General features: G+C 39.2%; 1 protein-coding gene across 6 annotated transcripts in view; it reads right to left on the bottom strand.

Moving 5' to 3' along the window:
- Positions 1-21,262, bottom strand: part of CNTN5 (contactin 5) — a 664,123-nt gene that overhangs the window by 10,268 nt on the left and 632,593 nt on the right. For all 6 annotated transcript variants that reach the window (XM_063329804.1, XM_063329812.1, XM_063329786.1 and 3 more), the window contains 2 exons: positions 17,570-17,804; positions 6,143-6,252 (listed from right to left, as the gene is read on the bottom strand). In XM_063329804.1, coding sequence (XP_063185874.1) covers positions 6,143-6,252; positions 17,570-17,804 — 345 coding nt within the window. The remainder of the gene's footprint in view (positions 1-6,142; positions 6,253-17,569; positions 17,805-21,262) is intronic.

Below are 21,262 nucleotides of genomic sequence, written 5' to 3'. Positions count from 1 at the left end.
GTCTGCAAAAATAACTATGACATGTTCCCTGCACCACACGACAAAAGTGTCCTCCTTTGGCAAAGGGAAATTCTTCTGGGAATGAATATACTGTATTAAGCAGCAAAAGCATGAAACGCAATTTGGCAGTGCTTCTATTTCAGTTTCCCCTGTACTTCAAAGCCCTTAAGTGTTTGGTCTCTGCTTTTAAAATTCCCCTCAAAGTTTTGCCAGGTGAGTTTGGACTTTGATCTCAAAAAACACATTTCTCTTTCTTTCTTAATGCACACATCCATGTGTTGATGGCCAAATGAGCTAAAGGAAAAAATGGTTATAAAAAAAAAACCTCCAATGATTGTTGACTGAGGTTGATGATGGAGGAACATATCCAGTTGAACTGAAATGAAGATACTGCTGATGTTTAAAAGTGCTGGACATATTTCTTAAAATATAGGGTTGGTTTATTTACCTTATATGTGTGTTTTGGTTTTTTTTTACTATTTTCTGTTAGCTTAATTTATACTACTCAGAAGGGATTTACCACACTTAAGAGTAGGTTTTCATTAATGATAACTTTGAATTTTGATATAGCATGAAGCATAAATCACCCAAAAAGGTAGCCTATATTTTAAAAATGAAAGAAAAAGGTGGTGGTGGTGGGGGGACATTTCATCTGTTTAATGCATTATTGTTTGTGAGGTTTTAATTTTTTGCTGGATTTTCTGTTCTTTTTCATCTGATCCCCAGAGACCCGTCTCTTTGAGCTGGAGAGAAAGCAGTAATGGTATTTAAACAACTGAATAGAGGAAATGCAGGAGCATACAAGCTGCTTTGTCCTGACTGTGGGTTAAGCAGTTGTTAAAAGTAAACCATCACATTAAAAAGACGTTTCCATCTAAAATTTTTCTACCTCTGATACTTACAGACTACTTCCTTGAAGTCTCATGTTAAAAGGTATCTTAAATAATATTATTCCTTTTACCAAATTGGTTTCTAGGGTATGCATAGTAGCACTTTGGTATAAATCCGTGTAATCCAGTTGCAGGCCCTCTTCTCTAAGTTCAGTAGAGTCAGAGTTACTGTCTGGATACTCTTTCTGTTGACCACAGAGAATTAAAGCAACAAATTCGACATTTCAAGTAAGAGCCTAAATTAGGTAGGATGAATCAAAGTGGACAAACACAGAAACTTTCCTGCGCTCTCTGATTGAGTCTTTACCAACATCAAAGTACTGACATAACTGCAAATGAACTTGAAGAGATATCAGAGTACAGAAAGTGCCAGGGGATAGGGAGCGGAGAGCTGAGAGAACTGCTGCTAGCCCTAAAAAAATGATTCAGATTTCATTAAAACTGTTTTAATTATCATTACCAGAAACCAAATCAGCTCCTTGAACTGACACACCACCTTCATGCAAATGCTAGTGCTGGCACAACTGCAACAGTAGAACCAAGCACTCAGGCCAGGAGAAGATGCGCTTTTTGTATCTTCTGCTGCTGCTTTTTGTATCTTCTGCTGCTGCTTTTTGTATCATCTCAAGATATTGGAGTGACTGTCCTTCAGAACAAGATGAGAGGTTTCTGCAAAAAGGTCAATCAACCTCAGTTTCTTCCCTCTCACCAAAACAATTGCTGACTCAAAAGAAGAAAGAAAACACTGTTCAGGACTCCTGGGTTCTGGGGTCTTCTCTGGAGTGTCTTATACCCTCCTCCTCTTTTCTCAGGTATTCTCTTCTCCCACATAGTCCTGCACACACATGGGACGAAAACTGGTATTTTACCTTAACCTTGAGGACTATCAAAAAATATCTAGTCATATTTTCTTATGAAAAATCAATAATTATCTAGGTTTCTGATTTTGGGTGATAGAAAGCTAGTAGACTTGTAACAAGCTATTCATGATACAGACATTTCAAAGGGTATGGCTCTCTTGAAGCCTTCATGACAGATCTCGAGCGCGATCTATACCTTAAGGACTTGAAAACCAGTGGTACTACTGTGCTATAAAATCCTGCTTGCAGTCTTCAGGACTTTAGAGGGCGTTGAATTACCTTTTGAATAACTTTGTAGGCAAAATTGACTCATACATAAAACTATCCAATTGCTCATTTTGTGTTTGGAAAAATGCATCCATTCCAAAAGTGAAGTCTGGTAAATTGGTATTCACGCTGGTGAAACACCAATTCCTCTTTTTTTCTGTCTTGCTTTACCAGCCTCTGGTAGAAACATCCATATATTCTTTCTAAATTACTTCAAGGTATACTTCACTAAATTTAAAAAAAATCCCAAAGACATTCCAGTACCTTGTAGATGTAATTTTCTGTTCCACCATAAAAACAGATAAAGTACACCCAAGAAACAGCAAAACTCTTGAATATTTCTCTTTGAAAAGACAGAATATTACATCAACAAGTTATTATGTCAAGTAATCCTCTCTGAAAATGGCATTCAAGATTTTCTATTTTTTATACTTTTTTTTTGTTGCAAGTTGATTTTTTAATTAGGTTAGTTAAGCTCCTATCCCCTGGGGGAATTCCAGTGCAAAAGACATGAGCTTTGTGATCTATACTTTAGTATTAGCCTTGGTTTTCTGGAAAAGAAAAAAAAAAGATATCTGCTCTTCTGGCAAGTAATTCTTTCCCTTTCCCTCCCTACCAGTAGTGAGTGACAAAGAAAATACTGCCTAGGGCTGAAATAGGCTTTATAACCTTCAGGTTATGGATTCTAAACAATAAGTATGAACCGTACACTATATTTTTCTACCATTCTGACAAAGTTTTCAAGCTACTTCTACTTTATCAGAGTGGAGCTGACATATATTTAGTAAGGTCGGGCGGACAGCTGACAAATCTGCACCGAAGTCAGGAATAATATGTGCTTTGGAAGATGCAAATGAGTACAGCAAACCTTGCATAAAACTCATGTGACATAACGGTTAACACTGCCTTTCACGGATGACAATGTGAAATTGGACAGGTTACTTTGGCTTTCATTACTCCTTAGCACAAAGTGCAAACAGGGCCGGAGTGAAAGCGGGTCACTGCAAACTTGTCCATCTGTAGTAAATATTCTGTCACTTTTGGTTGGTTAGACCCCAAACATAAAAAAAAACATAGCTCCTCCTTTAATAATGATGCTGCTAAAAGGCCAGGAAATGTGAAGAGCACATAGGTGGTTGTCACTGCTGTGGTGACCACAGGCAGAATACAAATTGCGACATGAAAACAGAGTGGCTAGTCAGATTATTTTACATTCAATTTGAATCGAAGGCAACATTTTACTTGTGGTCTAGAATAATTCTACATTAGGAAAAAATTGTTGAAAAAAAAGATAAATTATTCATCTTTTTATCAAAGTCACTGGATTTCTGTACATTAGCTATTTGCTATTTGTGGATTAAGGGAGTACTACAGGCTATGTTCTGCACTGTAATAGACACGATAAAACTTTCAAAATCAGTTTTTAAATTAAAATAATTTTCACAAAAGCTGAAGAAAGTGAATCATAGGGAAGGTATAAAGCTGCTCCATATTTTTGGTTTTTTTTGGGGGGGAGTTTAGCCCCAGTGTCTTGCTGCACAGAGTCCTTCCTTTTTACACTGAGGGGATGCTTTAAAGAGAAACTATCAGTATGTTAGCAAAATTGGGCTGATTGATAGTGTCGATTTAGTGTTTCTAAGTCAATACTGCAATGCACTGATGCACTATGCTGATCCTAGAAGTCATTTCCATGAAATAATTCCCCAAAATGGAACTGAAAAGATGTAGCAATACTGTCCAGTCAGAACCGGATTGGGTTCTGTCCTGCTGAATCAGTCAGGAGAGCAGCATTTAGCCTTCTGTTTATTGAGTAAGGGTTGCTCTGATCACAATGCTTCCTGGGAATAAGGACAGAAAAGAACGAAATACTCCCTGAAAGATTCGTCTGTCAGAAAGCGGGCAGAGAAATTCTGGCTAAACAAACAAAGAGGAAAAAGGGAAGGGTGTGTATGTCCATAGAAAAAAAGCATCATCCTCTCCCCAGATAAAAGTAGTACCTCAGAAGGCTCCTCTAATTCCCTCATGGGATGAGGTAGAAAGGAGCAGTGAAGGAATTTTATATTTCATTTCTTTCTTCTGTCAACTGGCCTGAAATATTTACTCTGTAATCTTCACGCTAGAATCCTAAAATTGGTGTACAGCACAGTGAGGTGCCAAATTATTAATAAGGTTCAACATTAATAACCTCTGCTGTATCAATAAGAATTTCCAAATTCATTCCTAAGAAGTTCATGAGAGAAATAGAGCAGGTGAGTGTTAGAGCTGGGGTCAGAATATGCTGAACTGTGAGGGTCTAAACACTTTCCGAGACAGGAAGACCATGTCTAATATGAAAAGAGCCCACTGTCCTACCTGTAACAGCCACCTATCACTGGCACACATCTGTAGAGCTAAGGGAAGTGTTATGCGATAAGCAGGTAAATGCAAAATACATGAAGTTATGAATGAATAAGTTTCTAGAGACATAATTTTCACTTTTAGAAAGAAAATCTATTTTTTATTTTAAAAATACATAAACCAAAGTTAATAGAACATTTTGAGAATCAATGCGATTGATGAAATGAGAATAAAAGTAAAAATAATAGGTGTAATTTAAAAGACATCAAGATATCTGAGAGGGTGTAACAAAACAGCCATCTTTCTGAAGAGAAAAATACAGGGTGCAGTGAGTAAGTTATTTCAGAGAATAAAAGACTGGCCTGGAAATTGAAGACACAGGTTAAGAGCGAGTGGAACACTTCAACGTGGAAAGAGATAGCATTTGCAAGGTGAATATCATCTCTATCAAATACGGTTTTGTTCTCCTCACATATAGCAGTTTTAAAGGTAAAACAGTTAGGTATCATTTTTGCTGCATGAAGCAAGCCACGTGCAAAGAGGTTAAAACATGTTTAATGTAAGGAAGAAGTGGGGATAAAGTTCAAGAGAGTTTGCAGAGTTCAGCATGGAGGCATATATGGGAAAGAGACCTGGACAAATGGAAGGCCTGAGGGGACACATCATGGTCACAGCCTGCTTGGACTGTGCTGGAGAGCAATATGGGACTGTCTAAGTATCAAGAAGCTACAGCAAATCAGGTAAAAAAATACTACGTGACTGTGGGGTAAACATGCTGTCCCAGGTCAAGGCCATCCAGCCTGAGGCTGTGCTGGAGAGTGTGGTGGCTCTGGTGCTGCCTGGGCACCTAAACTTCCTTCCTAAGGCCATCAGTGATGGTGACCACCCCCCAGGTCTTGTCCGGACATGCTTCCAGGGAGACACTCTGTGCGAGTAGGTCACAAGATACTTTTAGACATCCATATCATTGGTATCTGCTGCAGATCTACACGTTTACCCTCTTTTCATTGTTACTGTAGAGAATCAGGAGTCAGCACTCTCCAAAGGACAAAAGCAGGTACCCGAAAATCAGTAAATTGTGTCTATCTGTCTGAGCTATTTCATGAGGAGCAGCATAGCCGGAACCACAAGGTCAGGATGGGTCATGTTGGCCCCAAAGGACAGGTTTAGTTCTAGGTGTGACCTGTTCCTAGAGGTTTGGATTGTAAACTGGATCCAAAGCTACAACTGGATCCAAAAGCGCGAGAAGGTCCATTGCCAGGGCCGGTTCTCTTTCCCAAATCAGTAAGGGCTATCTCTAAGCAGAGATTTATTTGTGGACAGTGTGGCTGCTGCTTTTCATCCTGGCATCCGACCTTTTTGCCGTCTGCCCAGCAGATGTCCCCCGGCCACCGCAGGACGAGAGCACGTGGACGGCAGAGGCTCTTTCCTTCCTCTGTGTTGATTGCTCTCGGTAAATAACAAGTTTGAACTGGTCACTTAGAGCTGGAAACAGTCAATACCTAATCTTACCTAGCCTCCGAGAGAGCCATGCTAGGTCACTTGCAGTTCTTTCAGCTATTTTTGAAGTGTCAAAGAGATGTTATAAGAACTGGTGTTGAAGAGTTTTCAAGCACAAATAAATAAAAGATGTGCCAGTGCTACAGCTGTGACCATTGTTCTACAGCTAGTCATATGTATGCTAAAATAAGCATAATTTCTACTGAAGTTTCACTACTGCACATGTTAACAGAATGCAACGCTAGCAAAAGCAACAAGACTTCTCGTTATGATATTCTGTGTTCATACCTCAAATCCCTGTGGTCTTCCTAGACTTTCTTTAATATGTTTCCATGCAACAAGAATCTCTGATACAGACAAACTCGTAGCTTTGACATCGATGGGAGCAGCAGTCGGTTCTGTATTAAGAAAAATTGAAACAATAAACCTCCACTGTAACAACTTGTATTTATCAAAAACACTCCATCTGAAACTGTCATTTACTTCCTTTGTTCTACCTTAATACTCACGAGAAAGTATGACATTACGGGGAACATGAAAAACTGAACAAGATGAAGAGATTTTTATTGTTGTATTTCTTTATTTGTGTCATGCTACATCAATATCTCATCACCGATAACAGGTGCAGCAAACTGTGACAGAATCTCTTGTCTGATTTAAAAAAAAAAATCTTTAATACTTTTAAATGCCCCCCTGCTTCCACACACCCCTTTCATACGCCTTCATCAGCCTAACTCCAGCAGTAAATGGAACATTCATTCCCATCCTGGCTTTTTAGTGCCGTTCTGTCAGCTCGGGATGAGCTTGCTGGGATGAACACCCTTGCTGGGTGCTCGGTCAGTCCTGCTCCGGCATGATAGCGAGTAAGAAGTGATGCCCACTGTAATGCTGTAGTGAAATGCTACGTAAAAGGAATTTTTAGGACTATGTTTTTATGTCCTTGAAGTCACAGACAGCAGTGTTTGGGGCATGCCATCTTCCCTCTGCTGTGAAGCATTTACTGTTTTAGGCCTGGGATGAACACTTTTCTAAAGAAGGCATGAAGGCCTAGGGTTTGTCCCTCTGACTACCTTTGTTGCTACCATTGTCCCTATGTCCATGTTCGTATCTCCACGCTATTCATAGGACACTCTGCAGTCCTGACCTCCTGATTATTTGGAGCAGAGGACCCTCCCTGCCCTCCAACCAGGGCGGGTGTCCTTCAGTGCTGCCGGGGTATGGCCAGGGGGCACATGGGGGGCTTAGGGATGCAGGATGCTTTACTCATCACACCTGCTCGACAGTGTTGACACAGGCACGTTTTGCTTTGCACTTTCATATCACTGAACACTTTACAGAGGTCCGACTTCTGGTGGTTGGGAATTGGATAAACATACATCTGCCACGACAGGCCGTTGAGCGTACCACCAACTTATATCACCAGGTAGTGCATTGGGAGTGAAGTGTCCAAAACCAGGCACATGTCAAACTGAGACATGAGCTAAGGAAATCTTTCAGATCTTTTGCTCTATTACCTAAATATTACTGAAAATTTGTTTAAGACAAACTATGGGGACAAGGCTCGAACGCAGACAGCGGAGCACACAGTAGCGGCATTTCTCCACCATTCTGGTGCAGTTCACTTGCTCAGCGAAAAGGTGAATTCACATTCCCCCGCAGCCGCAGAGCCTGCGATTTCTTCCTTGGCCTAATGTTCCTCATTACATTTCTAATGTGTTGATCTGCTCTTGAAGGGCAGGCAGAGGTCCTGGCTTTTATGTTATAGTGAGGCACATCAAAGAGCTTTCTAAAAAATGTTTTTTCGGAGGCTCATTTAACTGGGTTACAGAAAAGGAGTTTCCTTATGGAAAAGCCTGAGTTAAAATGATACATTTTTCTCAGTGATCAAACTGCCGTAGTAAGATGCCTAATATGAGTCTTGAGTCATTAGCTGCGCTCCTTTCTCTGATCATATTGCAGGCATTATTTTGGCACTTCTGCCCTACACTTCTTCTCTGACATGGCTTGTATGAATTTTTCTTCCTTTTTGATGTCAGATTTTTAATGTTTGAAGCTCTTTTTGATCTCCTTTTTTATTTACTTCTGAAGAAAAGAAGCATTTCTGATGTGATGCAAAATGGTGTTCGCCAACAATGAGTGTTACTAATAAGTATAAAATATATATGGAACTTTTCAGGTAACAAAGAACAAAAAAAGTATCTCCAGGAGTAAGTGAAACGATCTTCTGAATTCAATACCAAAAAAATTGCGCTATGAAGAAATATATTCCTCATAACATGATTTTCTGTTCAATAGTTCCTCCCTGCTTTCTATTTTATGTACTACTAAGATTTGTGTGGCAAAAGCTATTTTCTAGTTTTTGTATTATTGAAGCAATTACCTTGTTGTCAGAAAAGATTGCAGTGGGATAAATAATTTGAGATGTACACAAAATGTTGGTTGGCAGCCTTTACACTTTCTATAAATGCAGAAATCATTTCCTCTTCATAGCATTCGCTAGGGGTGGTTTATGTATTGTTCCGAATAGAAGCACAGAATATTTTCTGATATTTTTAAAAATCGTTTTCAACAAATGGAGTAGAAATACTTTGAATTTTTTTTAATGTGAAGAAAGTGCATTTCTTACATATCCAGAAATTATTCACTGCAGTTTCACTGATGTTAGACATTGAGAATATAAGTGTTGAGCAAAAGAACAGAAATTATATATTTAGGAATAAGGTATATTATGACTGTCTGAAAGTTTATGGAGACTAAACAACATTTTTAATTAATTCAGATAAGATGAGGACCATATAATTTCTGGTGTTATAATACAGTCTGTGCTTCGCTCCAATGTCATGCTTTATTCTGTGTGTCTAAAACTAATGATAAGTTTGACAGGTTCATTAGGTTTTTCTGTAATGGTCCCTGATGTTATAATCATATCCTTTTCTTAATATCATGGCATTATGCTAAACCTGTTGGTGTCTGCCTGAGGTCATACTGATTGAAAAAAAAAAAAGGGGGCCAACGTCTTTAATGATCCCTTTAATATTCCCTGATTGAATTAAAGATGCAGCATGGCAAGTTCTCAAAAGGCTGTGTGCAATATCCACAAAACATTGTCTTTCCATTTGCTGCAATCACACTTTAAGGAAACATGTTCAATCTGTAGGTGTTTGGCTGCAATAAAGCAGGACAAGGAGTTACACTAATTGCATTGATCTGGTGTTCAATCGTCAAATGAATCCTTAATTTTGATACTGGCAAGAGAAAGAAGAGTTAGATACTAGCCCTCATTGTGTTATCCCTATTTATGACCATAAACTGATTTGTTTTTCTGAAATATTATTCCGTAAAGATTTCCACATGATCTAACTTAAAAAGCATCCAAGGATCTGTTCATGTTTTTGTTGTTTTAACTCTTGTGTGGAACAGAGCCTCAGTCAGGACTCCTCATACAATCACTTAATATCCGTTCACTTCTCATTTTGACTCCAGAAAGGACTTTTCCCCAGTTGCCTAATTCAAAATCTGAGCTCTCATTTGAAGGTAAGAACCTCAGCCTGGGTAATTGCATTATGACTTCAGGCAGCTGCACATAGTTGATATTTTGGGACTTCAGCCAGGAGCCATGACTGGGATAATTCCCGTCTGTGGAAAAAAAATCACCAAAGAGATCTATCAGAAGAAAAATCATGAGGAGTCATCCCTCTTGTGTCAACCTGTAGGTAAAGTGGTAACATTTACTCCCTTGTGGGAAATAGCTACAGGGAGTATCTTCCAAATCAGGGCATTTCCAGTACACTGTTTCCATTCCTGAGAAAAGCCATGAGACATTATACTTGGCTCCACCTCTCAGCCTGTTTGATGTGTGTCCCTGGTTTGGGGACTCCACCAGATCTATGGTGGCACGGCTGCCACAGGATAAGACTTTCTCTGGAATCTTGTGCTAGAAAGTGAAAAGATGTCTGACTTCCAAAACACCAAAAATGAGATGACTGATGAGATGATGAAGCCCTGGACAGGCCCTGGGGCTTCTCACCTTTCCTCAAGTTCTTTCTATTTTCACCTTCTCTCCGACCAATGTCTTAGCAGAGGACTTTAAAACAGAGAAAAATTAGAAGGGTGAGGAAATGAGCTAGCAGCAAAGCAGCAACCAGGCCAGCAGAGCTGACCTCTGCCCTGGACCTCTTTTATTTAGTGTATTTGCCTATCAGGTAGAGCTTCTGAAGCTTGCTCCTATAACGCTGCTCTCCTTCACGCTTGCTCACAGCATACATCCTCCTGCATCTCCCCCTTCTCCACGGAATAACTCAGATTTACTACACGGTGGAGTGTCACATGGGAATAAGGAGCTGCCGTATTCCATGAAGGCTTTGCCAGCATGTTACCTACATGGGGCTCGCTCACCTTGGCACACAAGTAAAAGTTGGATAAGTGGACTGATAAAATTCAGGCTTTGTTAGATTGAAAGTTCAGAGGAGCGTTGCCGTCTTCAAGAATATAAATGGTTAATTTCCACCAAGTGACATGGCAGCAAGCATTATCCTCAGCACGTGAGGAGGGGATGTGCCTGCTACATTGATTGCACACCTGACTTCCCATGGGGGCTAGTGGCATTAATCCAATAAATGCTTAATAAACTCTTACATGTCAGGGTTGTGATTTCATTCTTTAAAACATCAGTGGAGACAGCTCTAGCTGAACTTTAACAGGATCTAATCCAGATGGATCAACTGGCAGAAACAGGAAATAATCCACTGTAGTTTACAGCTTTACAGGTAATATGCTGATTTATTAATTTTCAGGTTCACCTAAACCCCAAGTAGCTCTACTTCAGCTACGAAATGAACCACAGGATTTCATGAATGTAAGATTTTAATTAAAGACATGGAGGCTGTATTTAAAAGCGTGTAACTGCATATTATTTCCTCTAAATGAAAAGGAAAGGGTAATTTGTTTGTTTGTTTAAACAAGGGCTCAGGGTGAAAAACAAGGGGAGATGGGCCTAACTAGAACAATCCTTCTCTTTGCAGTGTCTTGTTTAATATCACATCATCCACTAGCTGGCCTGATGCAAAACTTCTTAAAGTTATGAAGGAACAAAATTGCAAAGGCTGTTGCATGGCCCTTTGCCTTTCACATAACTGACAGCTTTGGTTCTCCATTGGCTAAAGGAATTAGTACAAATCCATAGAAAGCAAGAACGAAAGCTCTGTGCAGTATCATTACATCTTGTGTGTATTAGAGAAGTGCATCTGGGGTCCCTCAGGAGGTTTTAAACAGCAAAACTGAGAGTCTCCAGGCTTTACCTCATACTGCTTAGGGCTCTCTTTTTTACATCTAGAAGTTTTTAGTAGTATTCACTACATTGTTTATCAAAATTATAGAACTTTCAATTTTTGTGAAGATAATTTCAACAGGTGCCTGAAGGAGAAGGTGGATACTGAAACTAACAGAACTAGTTCTGTATCTCCCATTGTGGCAAGCATTAAAAAAACAAAACAAATGAGCTTTATAAAAGAGCTAACTCATCTTGAAATCAGTTAGATTCCCTCTTTCTCACAGAAGCTTATTTCTTTTTCCTTTTATATTTTCGCCTATTGCTATACTACATTTATTCTAACTTGTATTTATTCTTGTGCTGATAGGCTGTGTCTACACTTGTAAACTAAACAGGGACAGGGAGACAAGGCACCAGCCTGAGCATGGACATACAGTTGTCCGTAGCATGAAATAGCACGATCTGTGGTGAAGTATTGACTCTGGCCAATTAGTGCTGCCCCAAAATATGCCTGGGAATATGCTGGTGCCTGGCCAGGGATCATTCCCAGGAGGTGTATTTTTGTCAACTGTTATTTCTTTACATTATTTTGGGATGGAAAAGATCTTGCCCCAGGTCCTTGAGCATATAAAGGGGACTAGCTCTCACCATCCATGGCAGTCATGAATTTTATTTGCAGTACATTTGAACAGCAAATTCTGAATTGTTTAAATTGGAAAGGGTTGAATTTCTGAGCACTCGACAATACGAGACGGTTTCACTACAGATGTAAAAATTTGCAGACTTTCACATTCTTATTAGTTATCCTGTCTGTATCATCTTATTTACTCAAAATAAATGAAAAAGTATTTCACTATTGTCGGTCCATTCTTTGATTATCTTTAGTATCAATACCTTATTTGCTTGATATTTTTCATGCTTTATATACTTTCCTAACTTTAAAAAAATATCTTTTTTCACCTAAATTTTTGGCACTACTTGGTTATTCTTATCATTTGCATTATTTGGATTTTATTATGTATGCTTTTTAGTTATTCTGAACATCTTTTAGTGGTTACATCTCTAGGTCCTCAGAATTAATGTACTGTCTTAGAAATGTACCATTTCTTGCAGTATTAACTTCAGGTATCTTTTACACCTTTGCCTCAGAGACATTCCAAACCATTTCCATTTCTAGTCTCAACTGTTAATTCTGTCTTATTAAACAATTTCGTGCTATTTAATGATGACTTCTTCCGCTGTTACTTGTTATGATCAGCTTTTCTGTAGTGTCTTAATTGTTCATCAAAACAAGACTATAGTAGTATTATTTCTTTTCAGTTATTCAGTTATACCGGATAAAGAATCTGCTAATTATCACAGCCGGAACACAAGGTCATTAGTTGTATTCCAAAATGCTCTGAGCAGCTAAATTCTCTCATAAATAACAGTGTCCTGCAATATTCACCTAAAATTAGAAAGGTCTTTCTCAGCATCCAAATTTATCAGGGCCATCAGCAACTGACCTCTAGCTTGACTCTCAGTTTCTTTAATTTCCCTTTTCTGAAATTACATGAAACCCAAGGATATTCTGTTTTGTACTGGTTTTGTATTCCCTGATATGTTAGCACATCATCAGCATGTTATGATATCCAACCATTTTTACTTTTGTTTTGTCTTTCCTCTGTGGCTCATACTCTGTCTAGTCACACTTGCTAAAGCAAGCCTACCTGGCCATCACTCTTACTAGTACAGCCTTTTCCATCTTCTTGTGATCACGCCTTTACGCTATCGTATTTCCATCCATTGCTATATTTCTGATTTTCCCAATTTTCCTCTTCCATTGAATTCAAGCCATGCATAGAGATTGCATATGATTTCCCTGATACTGAAAGCTTGTATTAGTAGTCTTGGCATTCTTAGCCCCTCAGTATTTAAGTGGAATGTACTCACCAAGAAAAATCTCCAAAGAACATATAAATTTTAAAATAAACAGTGCTTAACACTGCTTTTGTTCACTGTTTTATTTTCAATATCTTGTGCCTTTACAATTTCTGTTCTCTGTGGATCAAACCCATCTGTGCCTGCACCAAAGTTTGGTGCTTTGTTTCAGTATGCTCTAGCATGAATCTGCTACTGCTATTTTCCTGGCAGAAAACTCAGTCAGAAGATTTCTCCCCACTCTGTTCATGCGCCTTTTCAGCTTCAGGCCTGCACATCGCGACCTTTCTTCTGGTAGGCAGCCTAACTTGCTGAGCTCTGTGTGTGCTCTGGTGTCTCCTTCTTTTATTAAAGGGTTTCTTTATGAAAGGTTCAGGCTTGTCTTTCCCTGGTGCTGGAACATGTCTATTGTGTCCCTATGTTCTGCCTTCTTATTGAAGATAATTGAGCATCTTTTTTTCCATCCTGCATCTTTTCTGTGTCATCCTCATTCCCTTTTCAGAACTGGTCCCTGGCTCTCATCATCTCTTTTACTTCACTGAAACATCTGACCTCTCTTTTTCTTCTTCTCTCCGTGATTGTTTGCTTCCTTTTCTAAGGTCTCCAGGAAAGAATCCTCCTTCAAACTTTTCTAATGCATTAATCCATCTTTTCCAGAGGGTCACATTTGCTTTTTTCCTTCCTGGGTTATCCTGCTAGTTTTGTACAACCTTTTTTATCTGCTTCTCCATTCCTCCATTACATTCATCTGCATCTTTAACTCCTGGACAGTCTCTCCCATGAGCTGTATGTTGGAGATGTTTCCTATTAAGTCAAAAGGCCAATGAAGGAGAAGAAATGTCTTAAAACATCTATAACCAGTCAGGCGTTTCCCCCTTCCTCCCCCCCACACCCCTGATAACCCTAACTTTGGGTTATCAGCATCATTGATCCCGCTGTAACCGTTGGTGTCATGTTATCTTTTAAATATCTGACTTGGAGATTGAGATAAAAAGATTAGCCCCTCCAGGTACTTATGAAAAAGTGCTTGTGTTTGTTGAGATTCTTTACCCACTGGAAGGCAGTTTTTTAAGCCTTTTGGCTCATTCACAGACACTTTATGCAGTCATAGGTCAGTCAGCTGTGTTCACAGAGGAGAACATCTTACTCAATGCCACCTGCGAAGCTGCTTGCCTGGGCACAACTCACAGCCATCACACATGAGGTTCCAATGCAGATCAGAGAGCACATAATACACAGTCACAGTCACCCAGAAAAGAGAGATGCATTCATTCTTAATAAATGAGAAATTTCTTCCTTGTCCAGAACCTGTCCTATGCAAACTCTTTGGGTTTTTTTCCCATGTGCTTAGCAGAGGCACAAGGATTTAGACTTCCTTAGACATTTTTTTTTTTTTAATGCCAGCAAACAATTTTAGATCCATCTGTAGATGTAGGTAACCTTTTAATATGCAACATAAAGTTTCCTTAGCTTTTAATAATTTTATCCTAGGCCTTTATTCTAGATGTTTGCAGAGCAGTGATTTGAGTGTGTGGTGAAAATCAAGTAAGCTAAAGGTTTGCTGGATCAGCCATAGGACTATAATACATCGTACTGCCAATCTTAATTTAATATCCTGTCAATTGAAATCCTTGAGAAAATGCGCCTTCTGTTGTGTAGCTCCTGAAGTGCGAAAGTCCATGTCTCTCTCACAACCAGTTCCCCATTTTTTTCATAGCAAGTTGAAATGTCTGCTGTCCTCAGTCTCCATCTGCCCAGAACTTAGCTGTAATAAACTATTTCGTTGCTCCTTTAAATTTCCAGTATATCACCTAAGGTTATTCTGGAGAAAAGCTTTTTATAAATTAATTTAATTTTGCACTGTATTGTCACTGCACCCCATATTTTTTCCTCAAATATAGGTCTTATAAAGTATTTATCGCCATAGAATTCCTCTTACCAAATGAAAGTCTGATGTACAGAAACTTACAGAGACTGAATTAGCAAAGCTATGATGGGTAGGTACTTTCAAGTAACTGAATTATAATCAGAAAAGTTGGTTTCTAGAGATAGTCTCTGGGAGCATAAAGTTAATTTTAATAATTCTATTCAGATCGTTTGTAAAGTTCATATTTTAAAAGAAATGTTAGAAAAATTGATTTATATATTACTGATTATTCCATTTCCTGTTCAATTAACAAGCAAAGGACTACTTATTACAATTTATCATTCAGCTTTTGTTAAAATAGCTTTTTCTATTAAAAAAAAAATCCATTAAGTTTTTGTCTCCCTTCCCTTGCAAAACTCTATTTTTATTGAACTTTCTGATTAGAGTATGAAATTGTTAAAGAATAAAAACATCACCATCGGTCTCACAGTATCATTTTCCACTGAGGAACAGCCAAGTCAACTGTAAAAATGTCTAAGTTGTACTGGAAAGATTTTACATTTAAAAATGTAATTGGTTTTATAATAATATGAATACTTGGTAATGCTCATCCAAACAGTGGAACACAAACAAATTACTGGAACTGCTTTTAGCAAAAAGACCATTTCTAACCTCTTTAATTACTGTGAGAGAATAGCAGTAGGTAATCTCTGTTACATCATGGCTCCAAAATTACATGTTTATAGTGGGCTAACATGGAATAACATTTAACGTTTTCCAGCTTCACATGAAATACCATTATCTTTATACTACATTTCTGTAGAAACAGTATGAAATACCTCCTACTTGTACTAGGACTGTACTTATTTTATTTTCCGACAGTGGCATAACTCAAATATAGAGTCATAGAGTCATAGAGTCATAGAATCATAGGGTTGGAAGGGACCTCTGGAGATCATCTAGTCCAACCCCCCTGCCAGAGCAGGGTCACCTAGAGCAGGTTACACAGGAACACGTCCAGGTGGGTTTTGAATGTCTCCAGAGATGGAGACTCCACCACCTCTCTGGGCAGCCTGTTCCAGTGCTCTGCCACCCTCAGGGTAAAGAAGTTCCTCCTCATGTTTAGGTGGAACTTCCTATGTTCCAGTTTGTGCCCATTGCCTCTTGTCCTGTCCCCGGGCACCACTGAAAAGAGCCTGGCCCCATCCTCCTGACACCCACCCTTTAAGTATTTATAAGCGTTGATAAGGTCACCCCTCAGACGTCTTTTTTCCAGACTGAAGAGACCCAAATCCCTCAGCCTTTCCTCATAAGAGAGGTGTTCCAGTCCCCTAATCATCTTTGTAGCCCTCTGCTGCACCCTTTCCAGCAGTTCCCTGTCCCTCTTGAACCGGGGAGCCCAGAACTGGACACAGTACTCCAGGTGCGGCCTCACCAAGGCAGAGTAGAGGGGGAGGATGACCTCCCTTGACCTGCTGGCCACGCTCCTCTTGATGCACCCCAGGATGCCATTGGCCTTCTTGGCCACAAGGGCACATTGCTGGCTCATGGTCATCCTGTTGTCCACCAGGACTCCCAGGTCTCTTTCCACAGAGCTGCTCTCCAGCAGGTCAGCACCCAACCTGTACTGGTGCATGGGGTTGTTCCTCCCCAGGTGCAGCACCCTACACTTGCCCTTGTTGAACTTCATAAGGTATATAGTATAGTAAAGAAGAACTGAAGTATATGACTTCCAATAATGGAGCTGCTCAAAATGTTCCTGTGGATAGCATTTATTTTCCTTTTGTGTGTATGGAAATTTTCAGACACTGGCTCCTGTCAATACAGAATAACTTATTTTACTAGTACAAATTAGGTTTTTTGTTTGTTTGTTTGCTTGCTTGCTTTTTCCACAAAAATACTGTTGAGAGTTATATCAAGTTGATATCATAATTTTCCAGAAATATTTTCCACTTGTTCTGTTGAACTATGCACAGAATCTTAGAATCATAGAATACCAGACTGGAAGGGACCCCAAGGATCATCTGGTCCAACCTTTCTTGGCAAAAGCATGGTCTAGGCAAGATGGGCCAGCACCCTGTCCAGCTGAACCTTAAAAGTGTCCACTGTTGGGGAACATAAATCACATTGAATATTTGGACATCAATGTAAATTCAGAAATTTCGTACTAATGAACTAAAAAAGAGAGAAAATAATAGAAAAAAAAAAGAATAAAATTGCATTCTGTGCACTACTAGTACCCATTAAGCAGGAAATGAACATTCATAAATGGATTTATTTAGTCTTTGAGATGTTTGATTAGCTCATCAAAAAAAGTATCATGAACCTCAGAAGCATTAGAAAATAACATCCTTTGTTTGCTCGTTGTTAGAGAAGCCCATCTCAAAGTTAAGATTACAGAGTTCATGTTAGGAATGTGCCTTTATTAAAAGAGATTTTGTTGGTTAGGGCTAATGTGACAAAGTTTGTCACTTTCTTTCTCAGTAACCTTGGCAAGTTAGTTCACCTCCTTCTCTGCAAACCACGTTTGGTGTTACTTAGCACTTCTGCAAAGAATTTTGAAATTTAAGATTGAAAAAGCATGGTATAATAGGGCACATCATATAAAAGTAGCATGATATAGTTCCTAATATACAAGTTAACTTTATGTTGAACTGACCTCCTTCAGCTGAGCAGATGACCACAATAGGGCTGAAGGGACCATCTCCTTTGTTGTTGTAAACACCAACTTTCACCTCAAAAGGAGTCAGAGGTGGCACACTTTCATCTCTGTAGATGAACTTGGAAGCATCTGAAGATGTTACCATTTTTTCTTTCCATCCACGTGTTCCATTGGGTCTGAAGGCTACAATATATCCAAATCCCTCTCCATTCTGAAACTCTTCTGACACTGGCTAAAAAATAAAGTTTGCATAATGATCAGACATAGTTTTACTAATTTAGAAAGCAGTTACTCAGTGGCTGACCATAATCTGTCTGCTTGTGTGAGGGTCATCCCTTACAGTCGCATTATAGGATTTTACTTTTCATGCCTGGGAACACATTCCTCCTTCTGAAGAGGAATCTTGTAAGAGAGTTTCTTCACCTAATCACCCTAGTTAGGTCACTGTCCTAGGACTGAGTAAACTCTTGGGCTCAGAAAGACTTTTTTCTTCTTTATCTCCCACTTTGTGGTTAATGCTTTAACCATCAGTCTGGTAGTGGAATAGCCCCTTCCAGTGGCCTTGTTAAAAATACAGAGCAACATATTGTTAAGGGCTCCTAAATCATGCTGTGAGTGACATTTACTACAGTGGCACTCTCTTGAGTTTTTGGTGCCAGCCTGTTTAATTTCTATATCCAAACGAGGTGTCAAGTCTTAGGGATTTAAATCTAGGGTTCAGTTTGAGACTTGGGATATAATGTAATAAATGTAGTTGTCCTAACTCTCAAACTGAGCCTTGGTGAAAAAAAAAAATATCTCATTTGCTTTTCTCTTCTTAGAGGATCTGTGAAATTAAGCACTTAAATTGGGACAGATCTGCCATGAGCAGCCAGTCAGCAAAGGGATTTATCTGTTGAGAGGGTGAGCACTGAAAAAAGCTAAATCTTACATGTCCAGCTCAAGGAATGGAATTTTTCATGCTAATATACTGCCTACATTTCTTATAAAGTCAATGGGCTAGTTGAGGAATTAGGTTATGTTTAACAGCTGTCAGCATATTAGGCCTATGGGAAATGCTGAAAAAAGGGTGTCTAAACTGACAGAATCACAGAATGGTTCGGGTTGGAAGGGACCTTAAAGTTATCACCTAGTTCCAACCCCCCTTCCATGGGCAGGGACACCTCCCACTAGACCAGGTTGCTCAAAGCCCCATCCAGCCTGGCCTTGAACACTTCCAGGGCATCCACAACTTCCCTGGGCAGCCTCTCCCAGTGTCTCACCCCCCTTACAGTAAAGAATTTTTTCCTGATATCCAATCTAAATCTACCCTCTCTCAACTTGAGGCCGTTAGCCCGTGTCCTATCATAACACTCCCTGATAAAGAGTCCCTCCCCATCCTTCCTGTAGACCCCCTTTAGGTACTGGAACTCCCTCTCTTTAAGGGCCCATCTTAGATCTGCAGCTAAAGAATGCATGAATCAGAGCAGGGGCACCGGGGACACTGAATCCCCTCCCCTCCGCATTGCAAGTGAGTGTTTCATCACCAGGCACCTCACTTGCAGAGACCATTTTCTACCCATCTTTCTGTGTGCTGTGCACTGAGCATCCAAGAAAAAAAAACAAAACATGACTCCGAAGGCAGAGGAGGCAAAAAAAAGACAGACTTCGCAATCTAGTGGTTTGAATTGGACGGGAGGAGCCTTGCATCTCTTACAGACTTGGCAGTAGGCAGTTGCTATAAAAAAAGCCAGAAATACAAGAGCAGTACCAGAACCCTTGGATTTCACTGCAAATGCTAAATACACATGCCTGTGTATTAAATGCCTGTGAATTAAAGTTGTGGGAATAAAATTTTGTTTGGACGTTCTGAGTATAATTCAGGAACCTAGGTGTGTTAATCTTTTCCTGAGCTCCCAGATACCCATATAACATTTCAGTAGCTCCTCATACTCAAAGTACTTTGTTGAATTTCTTTTGCCTGTCTAAGTCCAATAAGACTTTTTTGGATCCTGCAAAAGCAAAGATTGACTGCGCTGGAGCTGTGCTGACTTAAATTGTGGTTAAGCCTTATGGAAGTGCAGTGGCTAAACCAGACAGTACAGTAATCTGTAGTGAGCTGTTGGAGTGTTATCCAATGCACTAGGATTACTTCTTTAGCAGAAATTTCGACACTTACTTTTAATGGCATATTTTTCTGTGTTATGCTCTATATTTTACCATTTCTTGAAGAGAGACAGTGACTATAATTAGAAATGGCAGCAATCTTTCAAACTATCAAAAAATGTAAATATGCCCACTCCACAATTTATGTTCAACACGGATGAAATACCATGTTTTTTTGTGATCTTAACTTGATTAATGACTTTATGCAGTTTAAGATGTATGTGAAACAATACCTCAACAACAGTAGGAAGAACAACACTAGATATTGATGGAAACAACAAGCAAATCATAAACAAGGGGGAAGGATCGACACCTTCTGCCTTAATGGCAATTTGCACTCCTTAGCTGTAAATGAAGAAGCATCAGCTGTCTTTTGTGGAAAAAAAAGTCAATGTATACTGAAAGTTATGTTACGGCAATTCCTAATTCAAAACTGTCTGTAGTACGCGTACTGCAGGATGGGACACCCATGGGTCTCTGGTTTCTTTTGGAAGAAAACTTCCACCCTTGACAGAGAGGGAGGTATAACACACTCCAGTGTCCCCTACTCCAGTCATATGGGGAACACTATAAACACACTTAATATGAGTACTACATACTAATATATGACATTAGGGACTGGGATTGGGCCAGTTTACATCAGATACAGTTCCAGCCACCTGATGTTTTTGTCTGATTCAGCAAATTCTCTCCCAATAGAAGAGATGCTGCTGTTCATAGTTATAGACTATAAAGGAAACCGAAATCAGCCGTTTCAGCTGTCTCAGGTAGCTTGTGTTGGAGAAGGCAGACGTGCCACCAGAAGACAGCCTCTTCAGATGTCCTAAATTTTTAAGCAGTTAGTCAGAATTCTGTGTGTCTCTTACCATCTGAATCTCTCTTGTTGGCTAGGCAAAACTTTTTCATTAAAACCCCATGTCTTTTTTTGATGGGATTTTCCTTAGTTTCATATATATATATATATATATTTTCTGAATCTGAAAGTCTTCATCATAAATCTAGAAGTTCTGAAAAGTTCTCAAGAAAAATTTCTGTTCTACTGTGTTATTTATGTTTAGCATAGAAAGCAACTCCCACTCCTTCAGTTGCCCACTGGCATGGTCATACATCTGTGTTGCATCACAAATATCTTCACAAAATAAAATCAGGTATTCAGTTTTATATTTTTTATGAAATACTTAAAAAAATAATTCTTTCTTAATTTAAGTTTAAAAAAATTACAAGGCTTTTCTTCTCTTACCTTAGCTATTGTTTCATCTGGTGTAGAGTTTACGCAAGATCCAGAAAAGTCAAATTAACCCAAGCAGTAGATCATGAAGAAAAGACTGATGAATTAGCACAACTTTGGAGCTGCTGCAAGGTCGGTTATATTCACCATAATGCCCTCTACTCAAACCACATGATAATGTACATTACTTTAAAACTTTAGAACATATTTATAGAACAGTATTTTGTGTTCATGTCTTGCCAAGATTTGCTGTAAGGAAACCCCACTACAGTATTCTTTACTTTGCCCTCAAAGAAGTAAACATGAAACAAAACCTT

The sequence above is a fragment of the Chroicocephalus ridibundus genome, chromosome 1 (assembly GCF_963924245.1).
Source record: "Chroicocephalus ridibundus chromosome 1, bChrRid1.1, whole genome shotgun sequence".
NCBI classification, from domain to species: Eukaryota; Metazoa; Chordata; class Aves; order Charadriiformes; family Laridae; genus Chroicocephalus; species Chroicocephalus ridibundus.
This window is presented reverse-complemented; position numbering and strand designations above follow the sequence as displayed.